This window comes from Argiope bruennichi, chromosome X1 (genome assembly GCF_947563725.1).
Source record: "Argiope bruennichi chromosome X1, qqArgBrue1.1, whole genome shotgun sequence".
Lineage (NCBI taxonomy): Eukaryota > Metazoa > Arthropoda > Arachnida > Araneae > Araneidae > Argiope > Argiope bruennichi.
In genome coordinates this window covers 18,021,554-18,040,149 of record NC_079162.1, presented here as the reverse complement: position 1 = coordinate 18,040,149, position 18,596 = coordinate 18,021,554, and the positions used below count along the sequence as shown (strand labels likewise).

Below are 18,596 nucleotides of genomic sequence, written 5' to 3'. Positions count from 1 at the left end.
ATTCACCTTTAGCCCCATAATTTTGGCCACAGACACAATCTCGTCGATTAAGGCTTGACAGGCATTTGCTCAAACCCGTTCAGAATCTTATTCCCTACCGCTATCTACTCAAAACTTCTTCCAAGCAGATATAATGGTTCTCCTCAAATAAGCGCTCTACACAAACTGATACAGGCCAATCCAACATGCGACATCAAGGTGTCCCCATGCTACTCATACTGTGAAACATCGATGTTTAACCACGTCACTTTTTTTACCATTTTGTTTTGCTCATTATGCGAGGTTTGATTGCAATAATTTAATTTTTAAAAGAAACAAAACATTAGCATTGAACAGTAACATTTAACTTGAGAAAGCATCATCGATATCATGCTTAATTAACTAAAAAGCAATATAGGGCATTCCAAAAAGCCTTACACCGAATTTGAACGATCACAGAAATATGGGATCATCAGCTTGTGCATTCAATAACACCAACTGGCTACTATTTATCTTCAATAATTAATATTGGAAACGTTTTCTTACATATCTAATAAATTATCAACTGTTCTTTTTAATATGCTATAAATACAGTTTCGATTAGTTAAAACAAATAATTTGTCACTAATAAAATCCAAAAATTTAAACATTTGTTTTATGAAAATGGTAATTTAAATTATTTATAGACATTAGACATGTATTTATAATTATCTTTCCTTTAAAAATTAAATAATAATTTAAATATTAGTAGAATAAGCCTTATTTTTGGATAAAAATTAAAACATTAATTAAAACTACTTGTAAATTGTTAATTTAAATAACTTTGAAAATTCTTTTTAAAAACGCATCCATGTTAATAATTATTTTCTAAAAGAAATTAAAATTTTATTTCAAGAAAAAATTCTCATTAAATTTTATTTGAAGAGAAAAAAATTTATTCGGAGAAAAAACATTTACTTTCTGCATAAAAAATGAAAAACTTAATTAAAACTATTTGTAAATTGTTAATTTAAATAAATCTGAAAAAATTAAAAGGAACAAAGAAGATGCCGTTAGAATCTAACTCTGACCTCCAGCTAACTAAGTGATTCGAATTCCAGCTACTATTATGATTCGAAATATCTTTTTGACATTTAGCGCTTGAAAAACACAGCTCAACGTTTTTTCTTTTGCTCCCAAAATCTCTCTACTCAGAGGAAATGAAAACTGAAAACCTGAATGACAATACAATATACAATGATCACGATCATTTCAAAATTAATGAAAATTAACCTCTTAACTGTTTTATTTTCTTTACTATCTAATAAGATGATACCTTCTATTTTGGGAATATTTTCTTATTTTGATTCAAACGCTTAACTTATCTATGTATTCGAAGTAATTTTAATATTGAATTATAATCGTCATGAATGGTTTATTTTTTCTTACAACTATCAAAATTCGATAAATCGATGCACTTATGGTACTCGGGCAAAACAGTTAAGCGGTTAAATGAAATCTCTCATAGTAATTAAATTAATGCCATTAAGGAAAATAATTAATTAGCATTTTAAGAAGACATTCAAACAATTTTCATTTGATAATTATTTCAAAAGCTACTAAGTCGAACACTACAGAAAAGTTGAAGTTTGGAATATTTTTCGTTATTTAATTAAATATCTTGAGATATGATTAATTTTGAAAGTTAAAAATAGTATAATAGCCCTATTAATGGACTCGAGAAAAGTATGAGCAACTTTCATGTTGCCAATGTTCATTCTTGTTCTTCATACACAGACACATTTTACTTTGCGTTACAGATGAGACAACAAAAATTATCTAATAGTTTAAAAAAACTTACTGTTTCAACAAATTCAAACTTTTTCTTTTCTTGAATTTTTGTTAATAAAGATGCATACTCCAGAGAAGCCTGGAAAAAATGCCGTTGTTCCATTTCAAGAGAAGCATCAGCCTAAAATTTAACAAATCTTGTACATAACAAATACTTAAAAGTAAATTTCAGCATTAATAAGCAGTGGGATACTAATTTGAAAACTAAACATATATAAAACTGATAACATCACTAATTTCATTTATTAAAATTGGACAAAAACTAACCACTACGTCACCTAATATATAATCATTCAATCAATAACCAACGGTTTTAATCGAGCCCAGATTTTAAGTAGAAACAAAAACTGGAAGACCATGAACTTTTATTTAGGTCATCATTGCCACTGAAATAATGCTAAACTTTAATTCACCTCAATCTAGAGGAGTATAAAAAATTCCAATTCATTGGTTGAGAAAATTAAAAACAATTTTTAACGATTATAAAGTAATATTAAAAATATTTTAAAGGAACTTCAATTAAGAAAATTAAGTGTCCATTTAAAATGATCTACTGAGTTGCCTTACGTTCAAAAATAAAATGGGCTCTTTAAAAATAAGTATATAAAAAAATTTTTAAGCACAATTTCAAACTTTTTCGAATAATAACACTTGTTTTTTCAGTAAAACTTAAGAAATAATTTTAAAGAATGAAAGACAATGTAAAGTACAGTAATATACTAAAATTATTTTAATTGAAAAATTTTACGAATAAAATATACTTTTTATTAAATAGATAGGACTTCCCTATTAAATGAAAATAAATTATTTGATAAACACATATTATAATTCGGAGGCTGGAAAAAAAGAAGCTTACTTGAAACTCATTTACATATATATTTTGAAATGGATAGAATATTTTCTTATCGTGAATTTTAATATTTCCAAGAACTGGAGAAATATTTATTAAAATAGTTTCAATGCACACATCAATTACATCAATCACGGTAGGATTAAAATTCAACTGAATAATAGATATTTTTGTATTACCTTTCAAAGAATGATAGAATAAAAAATATCATACCTCTAAAAGATGATTTTCCCCTTTCTTTGCAGAAAGATTCAAATGGCGTTCAAGAGACTGACAGAATTTGACAGTTTCTTTATCAAACTTTTTTTTACCTTCCTGTTAAAGTTCAGAATGTTTTTGAAATCAGACACACAAGTTCAAGAAATGTATACAAAATATATACAAGATGGAAAAATGTCTAGAATAGTTGTTAAATTCATAGATTGGATTTTTAATTTAGATAATTTAAAAACGTCATGGCAATAATATTCACAAACAGCATTGTAATGTAAGACACTTAAGATGTTTTGGCAAAACAAAATTTCATAAATAAAATCAGTCTAAATATTTTTCTCACTAACTGTATCTTCCAGTAAATTTTTGAATAACTTCTTGGAAGATGCAATTTCGCAAGACAATAACTTTTCTACGCAAACGTTTTTCCATCAGAATTTGTTTTCGCTATAAGTAATAGCTAATATCTTAGGCTATGGGTAAAAATGTTATAAGTTTTGAAATCAGACTAACAAGGGGAGGGTACGAGGTTGAAATCTGAGTTCGAGATGAGATTTAATATAATGATAGTATACATTTAGAATGTTCATTCATGAAAATATTAAAACGCAATGGCCAGTCAATCTCGAGAAAATGGTCCTCAAATTTTGGTAAAGCCTATATACTGATAACCTGACTCCCGCCCGGATGATCCCAATAGCATGGTTGTGTAGGTAACCGACTCGTAGACGGAAGGTCAGGGTTCGAACCTGACTGGGATTTTTTTTATTTTTTAATAATTCTTATTCAATTAAAAGTTTACAAATACTTTTAATTAATATGCTTTTATTTTATCTATCCAAAAATAAATAATTATTATCGAAATACATAATATTAAAATTAAAATTTTAAAAGAAAAAATTACAAATGCTTTTTTTTAAATTATTTAAATTTAATTAACGATTTACAGATATTTTTAATTAATATGCTACTTATTTTTATGTAATAATAAATGTTTATTATTTTAATACAAACTATACTTTAATATTTAAAAAATAGTAATAAATATAATATAAATGGTGATAATTATTAATTATAAATACTCACATCGTAAAAAAATTATTCAATATTTCTAAAAAACTATCCTACATACATTTATTTTTGATTATATACAAGAACCAGTATGGTAACTATAGTAAAAACATTGATAACAAAATATATTTCGACCGCTTACACAACTGATAAATAATGATTTCCCACAAGAGCAAGGTTTCTTTAAGAGATCTGTGAGAAAACAAATTTCATTTACATTTAAAAGTATCTCTTTCATCAGAAAGTTGGGCAGCATACCTTATCATCTTATTAAAAATTGGTGATGACAATTGATGATTCACAATTGATTGAATTTTTATACTATCTTCGGGATAATTTATCACGTTCGATTAAATAAAAAGAATTTTGTGTACGCTTAATACACTGTGAACCATCTGCATAAGCATTCAATAAATTAACACCTGCTCTCTACTATTTTTTTTTTTTTTTTTTTTTTTCCCATTACTGCAGTTGGGGACGTTTGCTTACATTTTAACAAATATCAGCTGCTTCCTTCAATTTTTGATATAAATACAGCTTCGATGAATTAGAATTGATAATTTATTATTATTAAAATCCAAGAATTCGAAAATCAATTGTTTGAAAATGATGCAAGCAAGTTAAATGATCTAGCCACTAATGTTACGTTTTTAATTATTTTTCCTTTAAACATTTAATTATAATCAAAATATTAAAAGAATAAGCATGTATCCTTGCATAAAAATAAGTAGCATATTAATTAAAACTATCTGTAAATCGATAATTAAATTGAAATAATTTTATTTTTTGAAAGTGCATCTGTATTTAAATTTTTTTTAATTTTAATTTTATTATTATGTATTTCGATAATAATTATTTATTTTTGGATAAAAAAATTAAAAACATTTTAATTAAAAGTATTCGTAAATTTTTAATTGAACAATTATTATTAAAAAAAGAAGAAAAATCCCAGCCAGGTTCGAATCCTGCCCTTCCGTATACGAGACGGTTACCTAGACAACCATGCCATTGGGATCATCCGGACGGGAATCAAGTTATGAGTATATACACTTTACCAAAAGTTCGAGGACCATTTTCTCGAAATTGACTGGCCATTGCGTTTTAATATTTTCATGAATGAACATTCTAAATGTATATTATCATTCTATTAAATCTCGTTCCGATTTCAGATTTCAACTCCGTGCCCTCCCCTTGTAAGATAAATTGAAGCAGGCTGAGAGATTGAGAGCGTGGCGAGATTGGTTCCTCACCATGTTGCACATAGAGGGAAAGGGCTCAAAAATGTCCATTAAAAATAAATTTAAGAATTAGATCGGCAAAATTTGCTGTATAAATTAGAAACAATTTAAGAATAAGTCTTTTATAGAGGATTAAACATGAAAGTACTTGTGCAGTCAGGCCAATTTGGCTGCAATTACAATAAACTCTTGAAGAAGAAACAGTGATATCCCTTTTTTTAGAAAGTATTTACTGTTTTTTTTGTTGTTTTTTTTTTTTTTTTTTTTTTTTTTTGTAGCTGCTTCTTGCTATTGTAAAGCTTACAGACAAACGATGTCATTGACTTTTTGAAGTTTTGAAAGAAAAAAAGTTTTGAAACCACTAAAACAATCACAACGGGCGGAGGGGGGGAAATGGAATGTGATAACTACTGCAAAAGTGATAAAAGGACATTTACACCTTTTCTTACATTTATGTGTTTAAGGGAGATTATATGATCATGTTTATAACTAAGAAAGAATATTTGACTATGTTTATAATGAAGAAAAAGTAAAGAAGTTTAAATTTTATTAAACAAATATTTGGTGATTTTTTTTTTTTTTTTTTTTTTTAGAAAATCGTAAGGGTAAGTTGTGTTTCTGTTTTTAGTCATTCTGCTTATAGGTAAAAAAGAAAATAAAATTCAGTTTGGTATACGTAAATAATGGTTTCTCTATGTTTACACTATTTTGATACATTAAATATTGGACATCTTTGGTCTTAATATTAGACGCCAGCTGATTCTTATATCTTATTAATTCTACTAATTTAATTATGTCAATTAACTATAAATTCTCTAGTTTAGTTTATATTTGGTAAATGAAAACTAATTGTTATAAATGACCAGGAAATTAATTAAATATCCAGTAAATAGGAATTGTGTGGTATTTACGTTAAATTTTTATGCGTCATGGTTTAAATCTAAAGAAATTCATTTAAAAAAGTTTTTAGGCAGAATAGTTCTCTAAAAATTATGAAATTTAATTAATTTGTTGGGGGGAGGCATGCATAATTCCAAAAAAAAAAGATTACAATAATTGCACATTAATAATTTAATTAAATGGCAAATGTTTATCGTACTTATAGCAAATAAATGAGTGACATAACGTCCAGAAAAAGCTATTTTGTAAAAATGGACATACGATTTTATGATCATAAAAAAAATTTAAAAAATAAGAAAAAAGCTCGTCAAAACAATTTAGCAAATCTGTCTTTAAAGGTAAGTTTATGCCAAAATAATACAAGTACATTTTTATATCAAACCTTTCAAAAATAAAGAAACATTAGATTTAAAAAATTTATGACTTCTAGTCATTAAATCAATAAAATTGATTTATTTTTCTTTAAAAAAACATATTGAAAAATTGTGTCAAAAATTTTATTTTTAAGAATGTAAAATTTATAAAAACACAGCGCAGCTACACTGATTCCATTAGTTTTTTTTTTTTATTTTTTGAAATTTCATGTTATTTCAAAGTTATTTTTATATGAAAATATTTTTGGAAGTTATCGATGTAAAACGGCAAATTCCTTCTTAATTTTTAATAATCTTTTTTTAAAAAAACTATGAGATACTCATTCTTGCTCTTCCCAGTATGCTTTACAGACTCAATGGTCAACACACAAACATATATATGTCATTATCTTTTATTATGAATAAAAATTTGCTTTTACTTTATCTTAGAAGCAAAGCATAGAATTAACACTGGTATTTCGTGTTAAAATTTATTGCATTGATATCAAACAGAAATGCAACCAATTCATAATCTTCTTATAATAATTGATTTAGCTTAATTTTTAATACCACTATATATAAATAAAAGCTATTTAATTTATAGACAAATCTATATTTGTCTGATTTTGCTAAACTTTAGCATATATTTGATATTCAAAACAAAAGGGAAGTTTAATTGTTTTAATTGTTAATTTAATGCCGTACAATTTCTCTTATACTTTTAAGAAACATTTATAAATATCTCTTCCAGACTGGCAACAATACCTTCCATTGTTGAAGCAGAAATTAAATTATTTTCATTAATTCATTCAATCTTTTAATTACATAATCCCCCCTTTTTTTCCCACTGTTCTAGCTATGTCTAACAAATTGCCTTTCTTTAATGCATTTATATGTTTTAATTTCAAGTTAGTTTTTCATTCATCCGCCCTTTCAATAATATACACTTTTTTTAAAATTTGTTTTTCAGTTCAGGCTCATAGAAGAAAGGAATTTTTATTTCATCTAATAAATTTTGCACCATGAAATATTTCCTTGCACTAATTTCAAGTTTAGTTTAGTTTAGTTTAGTTATATTAATGTATTTAGTTTAGTAATTTTACGCCACGGCAGAGGACGAGGACGACATCTGAGTCAACACCACCTCTCCAAATTCCCACACCACACCAGCGAGAGGACGTTTGGCCCCGACGGATTTAACGTGCACTAGGCCGATTACACGACGGTTCTTCGGTGGAATCAGGTCTCGAACCTGAAGCGATCCAATTCCGAAGCCGAGATCTTACCACCAGGCCACTATGGCCCACTAATTTCAAATTGTTATTCCTGGTAAAGAGATAAACATTTTTGCTTCGCCTTTTAATTACATATTTTCAGTTCCATTTTCATTTTGCAATTATTACAATTCGGCTTTCTTTTCTTTTAGACATCTTAACCCTTTAAAGGGCCATTTTTTTTCTAGTCATATTATGTTAAAATATTTTTAGGCTTGAAATTAGAATAAGAAAAGGGATTCATTTAACTTATTAGATAAATTTAATTTGATTAATTAATTAATTAATTTGGTTAATTAATAATTAAGTAACAAATCAAGACACATCATTTTGCCTGAGATAAAGAACTAAAGCATCTAAGTTTCTGACTTATTAAAAAAATTAGTCAGAACTTATGCCAACCTACATAATTTCATACAAAGATTGATAAATTTGGTGGGAAGCATACTTCCCATGGCACTAGAAAGGGTTAACTAAGAAAAAAAAGTAAAAAGAAATTTTTATTCTTCACAAAATGTATTATTTAAAATATTCCGGCTTATGGTGAACAAAATTAGCTTAGGATTTATATACTAAATAGATAACAATATCACAATGAAAAAATTCTAAAGTTAAATATAAATTAATGTTAGGAATTATCATAGTGCAGGGCAGGAGTTTTTTCTTACATGGATCTAGTAAGATTTAAGTCTGAATGAGTATTCTTCCAAGGAAATTATATTAAGAGTACAATACTTCAGCAGTTGAATGAAATCATTATTAAATCTGATACAAATTTTCCTATGATTTAGTGCTGCACCTTTTATATAATACATAATTAAAAAGACATGAGAACTAAAAACCCATTATTAATTATTCATCATAGTACAGGAGGGAAAGTCAAATGTTTTCTAAATTTGCAGGGATACAAAGTAAAATAACAGCACTTAAAAAATAATTGTGTATACTTGAAATGTAAGAAAGGTTCTCTAATTTTTCCTGAGTTAATTGCAAGCAATCATCAGGGTTGCCACTCGAAACTGGAAAAAAAATTTCCTGTGCTTTCCCTGTCCATATATTCAGGGTACGAGGAAATGTGCAAATAGCACTCGTGCTAGTTATAAAGATAAATTATTTTAAAGGATGGAAAATGCAAGAAAAGTTAGCAACAATTTAACATTATCCGAAATAATAGCATATTAAAAGAAGATATATATTTACATACAAAAAAATTCTCTTTATTTATTATCTAGTATTTAGCAAGACAAAATTTATATATTAAGGAGGGGGGGGGGTAATTTAAACACTGGTAAATTAAAATACAAAACAAATTTCTTATCATGATACAAATCATTTAATGATTACTAAAAAAAAAGCATTGCAAAGTACAATTACTTTTCTTTATTTTATTATTTTTGCCAATCTATGTATTTGGGCATCAATTTCAGCAACTTTTGTATATTTTTCAGCCATCAGTTCCATTAAGTTAATCCTTAACAAATAAGGTACGACAATTTTGTACGGCCCAATGTATATTTTATAGCTATTTCACTTTCATTTAACATATGTCAAAATATTTTCGATATATGATTGTATGCATTAAAGGACGAATGTAATGAAACAAGGTTGAATATCCATAAAAATTCAGCTTTAAACTATTGTTCTTTAGCTAAAAAGTTCGAAATCGGTTCATTTTCGGACGTTAAATTTTACGTTTTCGGATTTGACGTCATCATTTCATGTATTCCTTTTAGATACTAAATCTAAAATCAATAATGACTCTTTTGAATTGCCAGGCAGTCTTGTTTGTTGTCCTCTTTTGACTTGATTAGTAAGTGCGTGTTTTTCCATATTACTTACACTTATTATCTTCTTACAAAGCGAGCAGAATGCAACAAAAGTATTTTGCGGGTACTCGACGGACCCATTCAGCATAATCAGGATTTCTTTTTTTTTTTTTAATTCATCCAATCTGTATTAAATACGGATTTTGTGCAGCTCATTGTTTTAAAAATATTCTTTAATCTACTTTGAATAAGCTGACAGTTTCTCAAATAATAAATAAACCATTCAATAAACTCAAGTAAGGTAGACTAAATACCATCGCGCTGCTTCCGCAGATTGAATGTTCCCAACAGAGAAACATTTTCTACTCTTTCACGTATTTACAGAAGTCTCGCGTATGCTCATTAACTGCAATTCGGGAATCCCATTGAAAAAGAACAACAGTCTAACAAATCGAAACTCGACTGATCTATACAAGAAAAAAGGAAAGATCGCAGAAAAGGGGAGAATTCCCGCATTACACAATCGCGAATGGTATTGTTTCGTTTTTGGAATCTACGGCTACGATCCTTTATTCTTGCACACGACACTTTTTAGAAGGGGGAAAAATAATTTAGAAGCTTAAAATGCCCTGTATTGTCACGATCTTTATGAAAAATTTCAAATTTTCCAGCATTTTCCCAGTTTTTTCTGTTGATTTTCAAATTCCCTGTGTTTTCCAGGTTCTCTCGGTGGCGTGGCAACCCTGATCATGTAAGTTCAAATTAATCACATCAAACTATCCAAACCTGATCAGAAAGAAGAAAAAAACTTATATTGGTATCAGATTTCAGAAATTTTATTATTTGTAATTTTTGTCTCATGTCTAACTGGGAAGGAAGAAACATGTACTACAGGTAAATTATTGGATAATGCTTAACATGTCAAAAATTTCAATCAAAGAGTTTAATGAACATATATTACAAAGAACATTACACAGAATTTTATATTGGCAGATATAACAACTACAGTGTGTATATCAAAACTTATTTAATGTTTTTCTTTTCATTTTTTATAAATATAGATAGCTAGTGCAACACTGTCATAAAACCGAGTGACAATTTAATAGGGTCAAAATTACACACGAATGTTGTTCTCACACAGAAGTGACGTGAAAAAACAAAAGTACTGAATGCACAAACAATAAAGAAATAAAACGAGGGAGGCAATTTTTCCAGTAATACTCTAGAAAAAGAAATTTACTTTTAAACTGTCTAAAGTTATATAGATTCAGTCTGCAAATAATATCATAATATATTTATCAAGCCATTTTTCAAATCATTACATGTGAACAAGGTTCAACTCTCAATTTCACTGTCTTCATTGAGCTTATAAGTTTCACAGACTATGCATTACAATTTTAATTTGCTAAATTAAATATATATGTATATATATACCTTGGCGGATCCAATGTTTTCTTTTCTAAAATTTTCTATAGGAATTATTAAAGTTTCTTCAGCCCTATCAAGCTAAAATAAAGATAAAATATCTCAGAATACACAAAATTAATCAGGGTGCAACAGCAAAGAGAGTAACAGCAAAAATTTACAATTTTATGAAAATGATAAATTTCTGAATCTTGAAAACAACTATTTAAAAAATTTATGCATACAAATATTTAAAAACAAGTTTATTATTCAATTTATTATACTGGCTTTCATTTTGCTTTGTCTAAGAAGTTAATATGCTTTCCCAAACTCCTAAACAAATTTTAACTGTCATTAACTAAAACCTATTAACTTTAACCTATTAACTAAAAAAGTGTCATTATTTTAATTTTTTTATGATTTGCTTTGATTTATTTTTAAGGTAATGCAAAATATTCCAAATTGTTATTTTTTGTTTTGCTTTTTGATATTTCAGTTCATCAATAAAATATTTTATAACTCTATGTACAAAAAGCTTTCTAAAATGACATTTCATTCAGTTTTTTTTTTTTTTTTTTTGATAATTTAAAAAGAAATGTTTAATCCAATTTTTTATCAGAATTTAATTTTACTTCATAAGTATCTTTATGCATTTAACATAATAAAAGAAATATGCTGGGATTTAAGTTATATAGAAGTAAGTTCTAGATTAACTGGTTAAAAAGATCAAAGTCATATTATCAAAGTTATGAGACAAGGCCTAACACATGCTTCCAGATTCATAGCACATTACATTTTTTATAGCTAACAGATCTACATTTCGGTTTTAAATTAATACTTCTAAAAGTACTAATATTTGGGCTATGGCCAGGTTAACTTTTCATCCTTTTGAGAAATTTTAGAGCAGTTTAACCATGGTAAATTTTTTGAAATCCTGCAAAAAAGCTTAAGTTTAATAATATTTTCATCACAATTGATATGAATATAAACATACAACTCAAAGCTAGGGACTTACCATTCTATCTCTTTCGTCTTCAATTACGCATAAAAGACGACCAAACTCCTTTAACGAACCAGCTAAAAATTTAATATTAAATAGTTTTTAAAACCTAATAAATCATTCAAGCAAATGTGATAAACTTACTAGTACAAGTATGAATAGTTATGAAAACATATCTAAAAATGTTCTCATAGCCATATGTAATGAGTGAATATACTTTTTTACAACTTTCAAAATAAATTATTAAACATTCTGAAATACTCAACTTGTTAAAACATCTATGCAGTCAAACATCATTAAAAAATTGATATCACATTATTTAATCATTTTCAAAGTTAAAAATTATATATATGTTACAAAATGTACATGTAGATACAAAATATTATGAATGCAAAGTAAAAGCAGATAAATTAGAATACTGTTTGTCCAAACCTGTCTTGAAATGCTAAATTTTAAAACTTTTATTATTTTAAACAATTTATTTTACTGCATTTTAATTCTAAAATTTGTTCAATTACCACTTTTATTTATTTAACTGCAGATTATATTTTACCTGTATGCTTAATGTATTTGCTTAAGTGTTGTAAAATTACTTATTTCCCCAAGTGAATAACAATTTGTCAATTTGGAAATTGTGTAAGAATGAACAGATAAAATTTAAATAAATTAAGTAACTTATTAAAACAGCAACCTTTTGGATTTTTGAACTATTTTAGTAATTTATAAATTATTTATAGTTAATAACAAATTACCAGTTCATTTAGATGGATATATCGTTTTTGAGAATGACAGTATTAACATAGAAGCATAGCATGTCCAAAAAAAATTTGCATTTGATTTTTATATATGCAACAACAAATAAGATTCAACATGAATGGGATACAAAGTATAGATTTCTACCTACATTAACTCATTATGTTTAGAAATTTTATTAGCAGTCTTATAAAACCAAGAACTAAAGCATTCTGGGATGGCTACCATCATAAAATTAACAAAACTGTTACAAACAGACCATGTTCTAAATGAATTTTCTCAATCACTTTAAAAACCTGCTTTTTAACGTATATGCAAAAAGAAAAAAAAAAAAAAGATCTGACATTTAAAAATTACAGAAAAAAGTTATTATATATTTTATGAAAAAATGAAAATAATTTAAGTCCTAGTTTTCATAAATAATGGAAACAAACTCATGACATTAAAAAAAAAAAAAAACTAGCACTGTAGTCAGTTGTTGCCTTTTAAAAGTTTCTTCATGACTTAATCATTTATGTTCAACTCGTCTAATTAGATGCCCTGTTTGTTTTCATTGATTTGTTTCTATTTTATGTAAATTTCATAGATGTAATATCATGGTCAATTAGATGACAAAAAGAGTGTATCACACAAAAGAATACTTTACAAAAAATACTAAACATGAAAGTATTTTAAAACCCAGCAATACTATGTATATTAGATTCTATACATAATATATATAGGGTATTCTAAAAAAGTCAAAGAGGTATTTATTTCCCTAAATATTATAACTAAATATATACTGCTAATTATAAAGTTCATTAAATAAGGTGAATAATGTATGAAAACAAATTGGCTTTTATGGCAACTGATAATAAGAAGTTTATAAAATTAAAAAAATTCTCACACATTGTAAAAATGTCAATGAGTAAAATATTTCTCATACATTAATTTACGAGCCCACAAAATTTGAGGCTTCTAACAACAAAATTTGCAAATAAATGTCTGTTTCTAAAGTTAGAGGTGGCTTATCAAATATAAACATTTAGTTTAGAAATGCAAATTTATTTAATGCAGAAAAACTATCAAGTGCAAATATTTGTTGATTAGTATATCAATCAATCACCATGATTTGAAAGAAATTTGCTAATCATGTATAATGCTTTCACTTTGATTGGTTAATCGTTGCAACTATGTCTTAGTAAGGAAAAGTAAAGAAACTTGTGAAACTGAATATTAAAGGCATCTCAGAGAAGTAGTGGAATTCTAAACAGAAAAAGAAATTTGTTGCTTTCAGCTGTGTTTGTGATATTCAGCTTTCTTAAAAAGCAATGTATTTCCGTAATTTGGTACGTTTTGAAATGTTGATGCTTTATGATAAATATAATTGTAATGCAGATGCACATATATGCAAGTATTGTCTGTACAGGTAGTGAAAATGATCATTTTGAATAAGTTTTGCAAGAACTATAATTAATACATTATTTGACCATTTTTTAAAAATTAATAAATACATTGTTATTTTCTGATTTGTATTTTTAATAACTTACTGTGATTTGTATACTATTATTGAAACGAGCAATAAAAGGTTCAAACATCAGCTTAGGTTATGAAAAAGGGGTTCAAGTCAATAAATTTGCCTTTTAATATACCAGCAAAATTTTGCAAGCAGAAACACTTTTTTTTTTTTTTTTTTGCATATATAGATGACTGTAATTATCACTTCTACACCACAGGGACACATAAAAATTCATTTTTAAAAATTTTTTACTATCAATTTTCACAGAAGTGAAACTATATTTATAGAACTGCCCATCTTATTTAAAGAAATTTTGTAATGGGAAGTATTTGTCTAGAGACAATATTTAAGGAAATATATGTTTGTTCCACTTCAATTTGACATCATACAGATAAGGCAAAACTGGCAAGGGGGGGGGGGGGTTCAAAAAGAAAATTAACATTTTAATATTCACAAGAGATCAAGTTAAGAAAAGGCAGGGACAAAGGTTAAATTGCTGTTTTCATGTGAAATTAATTACAAATTAATTAAAAAATCAAAGGATTCATAAAACAGCAAATTTTACATGTTAAATAAAAACATTACTAACCTATAATAATTTCATCATCTGTCTGGCTGGATCCAATGCAGTCCAACTGAAAATTCATTAATGTGGATGCTAAACTTCGTTGCACTTTCGATAATGCTGGAAATAAAGAGAATGAATTTAGATATTTAAAAATTATGATATGGTTAATACACTCCACAGAAAGAGTCAGGATTTTTTTTTAATTCCATATAATTTTAAAAATAAAAATTGTTGATGAGAATCATCCTATTTCACAATGAGAAAAATAACTCATGCCATTAGTTTTGTTATAATTTTACAGTATGAGAATCATGCAAGCATTTAATATTACATGTGCCTTCAATTTGTTAAAAAAAATATCAACAATGCATAAACAAATAATTATAAGATTGACAACTTTAAAATTTGCATGTTCAAACTATAAGGTCCCAAAATGTTTAATCTGCAAATGCTTATATATATCCAGAGCAATTAACACTTATACTCCACTTAACATACATTATTTTCATGACAGCAAAGAAGGTAATTAATGTTAATAAAATAATACTTTAGAAACTACAACTCATTTTTGAACTCATAATAAGTAATTAGTTTTTTAACAAATGAATTATTTTTAAAGTAATAATATTTTCTAGGGTGATAAAAATTAAATAATTAACTTCAAAAAATTCTTTATATTTAGGATTGCCATACATTCCATATAAAGAGGGCTGTCACTGCATTTCACTACTCAAGCCTCTATTACTATTTATCATGTTTTTTGCCAAAACTATGCATCAATGTAGGCAACACTGAGATTTTACTCTGTAAATTATAAATCTAAAAGATTATTTAATAATTTAAATAAATTTCAGAAAAACAAAATTTTTTTTAACCTTCATCATAAAATAAGTTATATTTAATTTTTATTGCATATATTTTATATAGAGCCCAAATAGATGCATCTGATAAATTACAAGATTTTTGAACTAACTGACCTATTAAAAAGTTATGCAAAATGCATTGAATTAAATGTACTTCTTCAATCAGATATTCAATTGGACATAAGTTCACGTACTGCATTGCAACAATTTAAGTTGCTATATATGAATTTATTAATTAGCAGTTCAGTTTTCAATTCTATACGGTTAAAAAAAATAAGCAATTTAAATCACAGTTGATTTAATTTCTTTTAAAATTTCTAACTTGTAAGCAAGGAAACCAATGATTAATTTGTTTGTTTTTCTGAATTTCTCCCTATATAAAATTTAAATACAGTTTACTTTGGAGAAAAGAATGATTTAAAAATAAAGGATATAAATCTTATTCCGATACATTCTTCAATATATACAAATCCTTTCTGATCTTAATGTAAATATATAATCTGATTGTTGAAACAAAAATTTGTCATAAGATTATAACATAAAACTTACCATATGAAATAGTATTTTAATTAAACTTTAACAATGATTGAAAAGTGCAATCAATACTATGTACAGATCTTAAGAAGAAAATCAATAAATATATATATATTAGACAGAATGTAAATTTAAAATTCAATGACTTAAAAAGTATCTCCCATAAATTATTCATACATACAACTATTTAATCAATTATGTCATAATATTTGAATCAAATATAAACTATACATGGTAAAATATATTAGTTAAAAAGCAGTCATTATGGGAAAAGTATATATAATTCATTTTCCAATATAATAATTTTATATAAATGACATGCATTAAGATTCCTTTCGTGCCAAAATTTAAATAATGATAAACAGCCTCCCATATATTTTCCCTTTCTTTAATCTATACATATAAAGATTGAGAAAGTGATTGCAACTAAATAAAAATAAAAGAAACCAGCAAAGTAGATAAACTAAATTATATTAGATGAGGAAATGATCATAACAAAATTCAATACAACAAAAATGAAAAAAGCATACATTTTAAATCATAATGAAAAACTCTAACATTAAAACAAAATGAAAAACTCTTGCCAACATATGTGCTGATCAATGTTTTTTAAAAAAAATTAACATAAATGAGAAACTAACATACAAAAAGGGGTAAGATACAAAATGGGTTTCGCATACTTAGTTGTCAACACTGTTTGTACCAGGGTAATAATACTAGAGAATTAAAAATGAAACGAATATTCTTGGCGCTTTGCACTTGGTATTAAAAATTACATAGCTGAGAAGAATTTAGGGCATATAAATTTTAAGGTAAATATTTCGTTTTGGCGAAGAACTTTAAAATTTCGAACATTTCCGAGTGAGATTTACTCTTATATATGTGTCATATTTTGAAAATGAAATTTCTTACTTGACAGCTTTATAACCAATACAGTCAAATTTTTTAAATATAAAACTCAATTTACTTTTTGCGGCTGCCAAAAGATCTTTGACCTCCTTGATTAGACCCTTGATGGCTTGGCTGGTTCTTTCCAATTCTTTTTCATGAGCACGAAGGTTTTCTCGATAATGAGGAGTATCTGTTAAACAGTCCGTATATTCTAATGGTAGTAGACCCATGATTGAAATATTTTGTAAAATTAAGTCATGAGAAGTTCAATGTAAATATTGTCACACAAGAAACTTATCAAAACAGGAAATACTTGCTTATGTGACGGCAACCGAAGCGCCTATATCAGAAGCTGGGAATTAGTGCATCCTAACGCTGATTGGATGGTCAAACGACGTCACTAGAAGCTCGGCAACCATAGAAGGTTGGCAAGCTAACCGTATTGGCTTAAAAAAAGGGTAACGATTGACCATTCTTCTTGTCTTGTATGTATCTAATGTAAAATAAATTACACCTTCAACTTATGTGATGCTACTTTTACAAAAAAAAAAAAAAAAAAAAAAAAAAACAATATTTAAATGCCTATTTACCGCGTTCATAGACAATCTGCTGAACAATCTAAAAACTTTTCGTGTATTTATCGCTAGAAGAAATTTTCATTAAAAAACACGTCCAAACACCTAGTTACTAGTCATAATGGCAGTAACTTGCCAGTTCAGGACCAAAAACAAAATTGTATTGAAAGATATTTCTTAAATAACTACCCTAAATTTGTTCATTGCATATTTATGAAATTAGCAGAGTCAAAATTGTATAGTTAAGAATTCATCTTTTTTAATTTCTTGTATACAAAGAGAAAATATTGTAATTTTAAAAAAAGGAGATTTTGGTAAATCTCCCTGTTTTGCACTTTCCAGTAGCTAGAAAATATTTTTGGAATTATGTCTATCTGGGAACACAATTACACAAAAGCTGACTGAGTTATAGAGCTAAGATTTGATATGTGGTTTCAATACAAAAATATTAGATTTAAAAAAAAAAGCTTTATTTATTATTTTAAATTTTATTTAAAGTAACATTTTCAAGGGATCAAATTCTTTAGCTTTAAAAACCACCAGAAGAATCTTAACTAGTCTTTAAAAATGTTATTCATAATGTCTAATCATAAGTGTTTAGGAGCTAATTGAAATTTTGACATAGCAATGCATTTTGCAACAAAAAAAAGTTGCAAAAATAATGAAAGAAGATATTAGCCTAATAAAAAAACTTATAAAAATCATAGATTTTAACTCTTACTTAATTATAGGAAAAAATTGTGGATTAGAGTAATTTAATCATTAAATAATGCTGCTGCCTTGTTTTCAAAATATTTTTGTTTATCCTGTATTGGTGAATTTTTGACAAAATATCCAGTTTAATCATAATAATAAAACAGGTAGAAGGCACCTAACTAGTGATGAGGAATGGGAAAATACTCAGGGATATATCCTCAAATCCTGGATATTTTAAGAAATAAAAAAAAAATTAGAAAGCAGATAGACAATAAAACATCTACAGAGTTTTATAAATATCCTTCAAAAAGTATTTTACAGACATAATATGTTTATGAAT

General features: G+C 26.6%; 1 protein-coding gene across 1 annotated transcript in view; it reads right to left on the bottom strand.

Moving 5' to 3' along the window:
- LOC129959451 (rho GTPase-activating protein 26-like) overlaps positions 1-17,323 on the bottom strand; it is a 77,709-nt gene extending 60,386 nt beyond the window's left edge. The window contains exons 1-6 of the mRNA XM_056072284.1: positions 17,062-17,323; positions 14,719-14,814; positions 11,894-11,955; positions 10,909-10,980; positions 2,873-2,974; positions 1,820-1,930 (exon numbers count right to left, since the gene is read on the bottom strand). Coding sequence (XP_055928259.1) covers positions 1,820-1,930; positions 2,873-2,974; positions 10,909-10,980; positions 11,894-11,955; positions 14,719-14,814; positions 17,062-17,215 — 597 coding nt within the window. The 5' untranslated portion in view covers positions 17,216-17,323. The remainder of the gene's footprint in view (positions 1-1,819; positions 1,931-2,872; positions 2,975-10,908; positions 10,981-11,893; positions 11,956-14,718; positions 14,815-17,061) is intronic.
- Between the last annotated feature and the right edge of the window lie 1,273 nt (positions 17,324-18,596).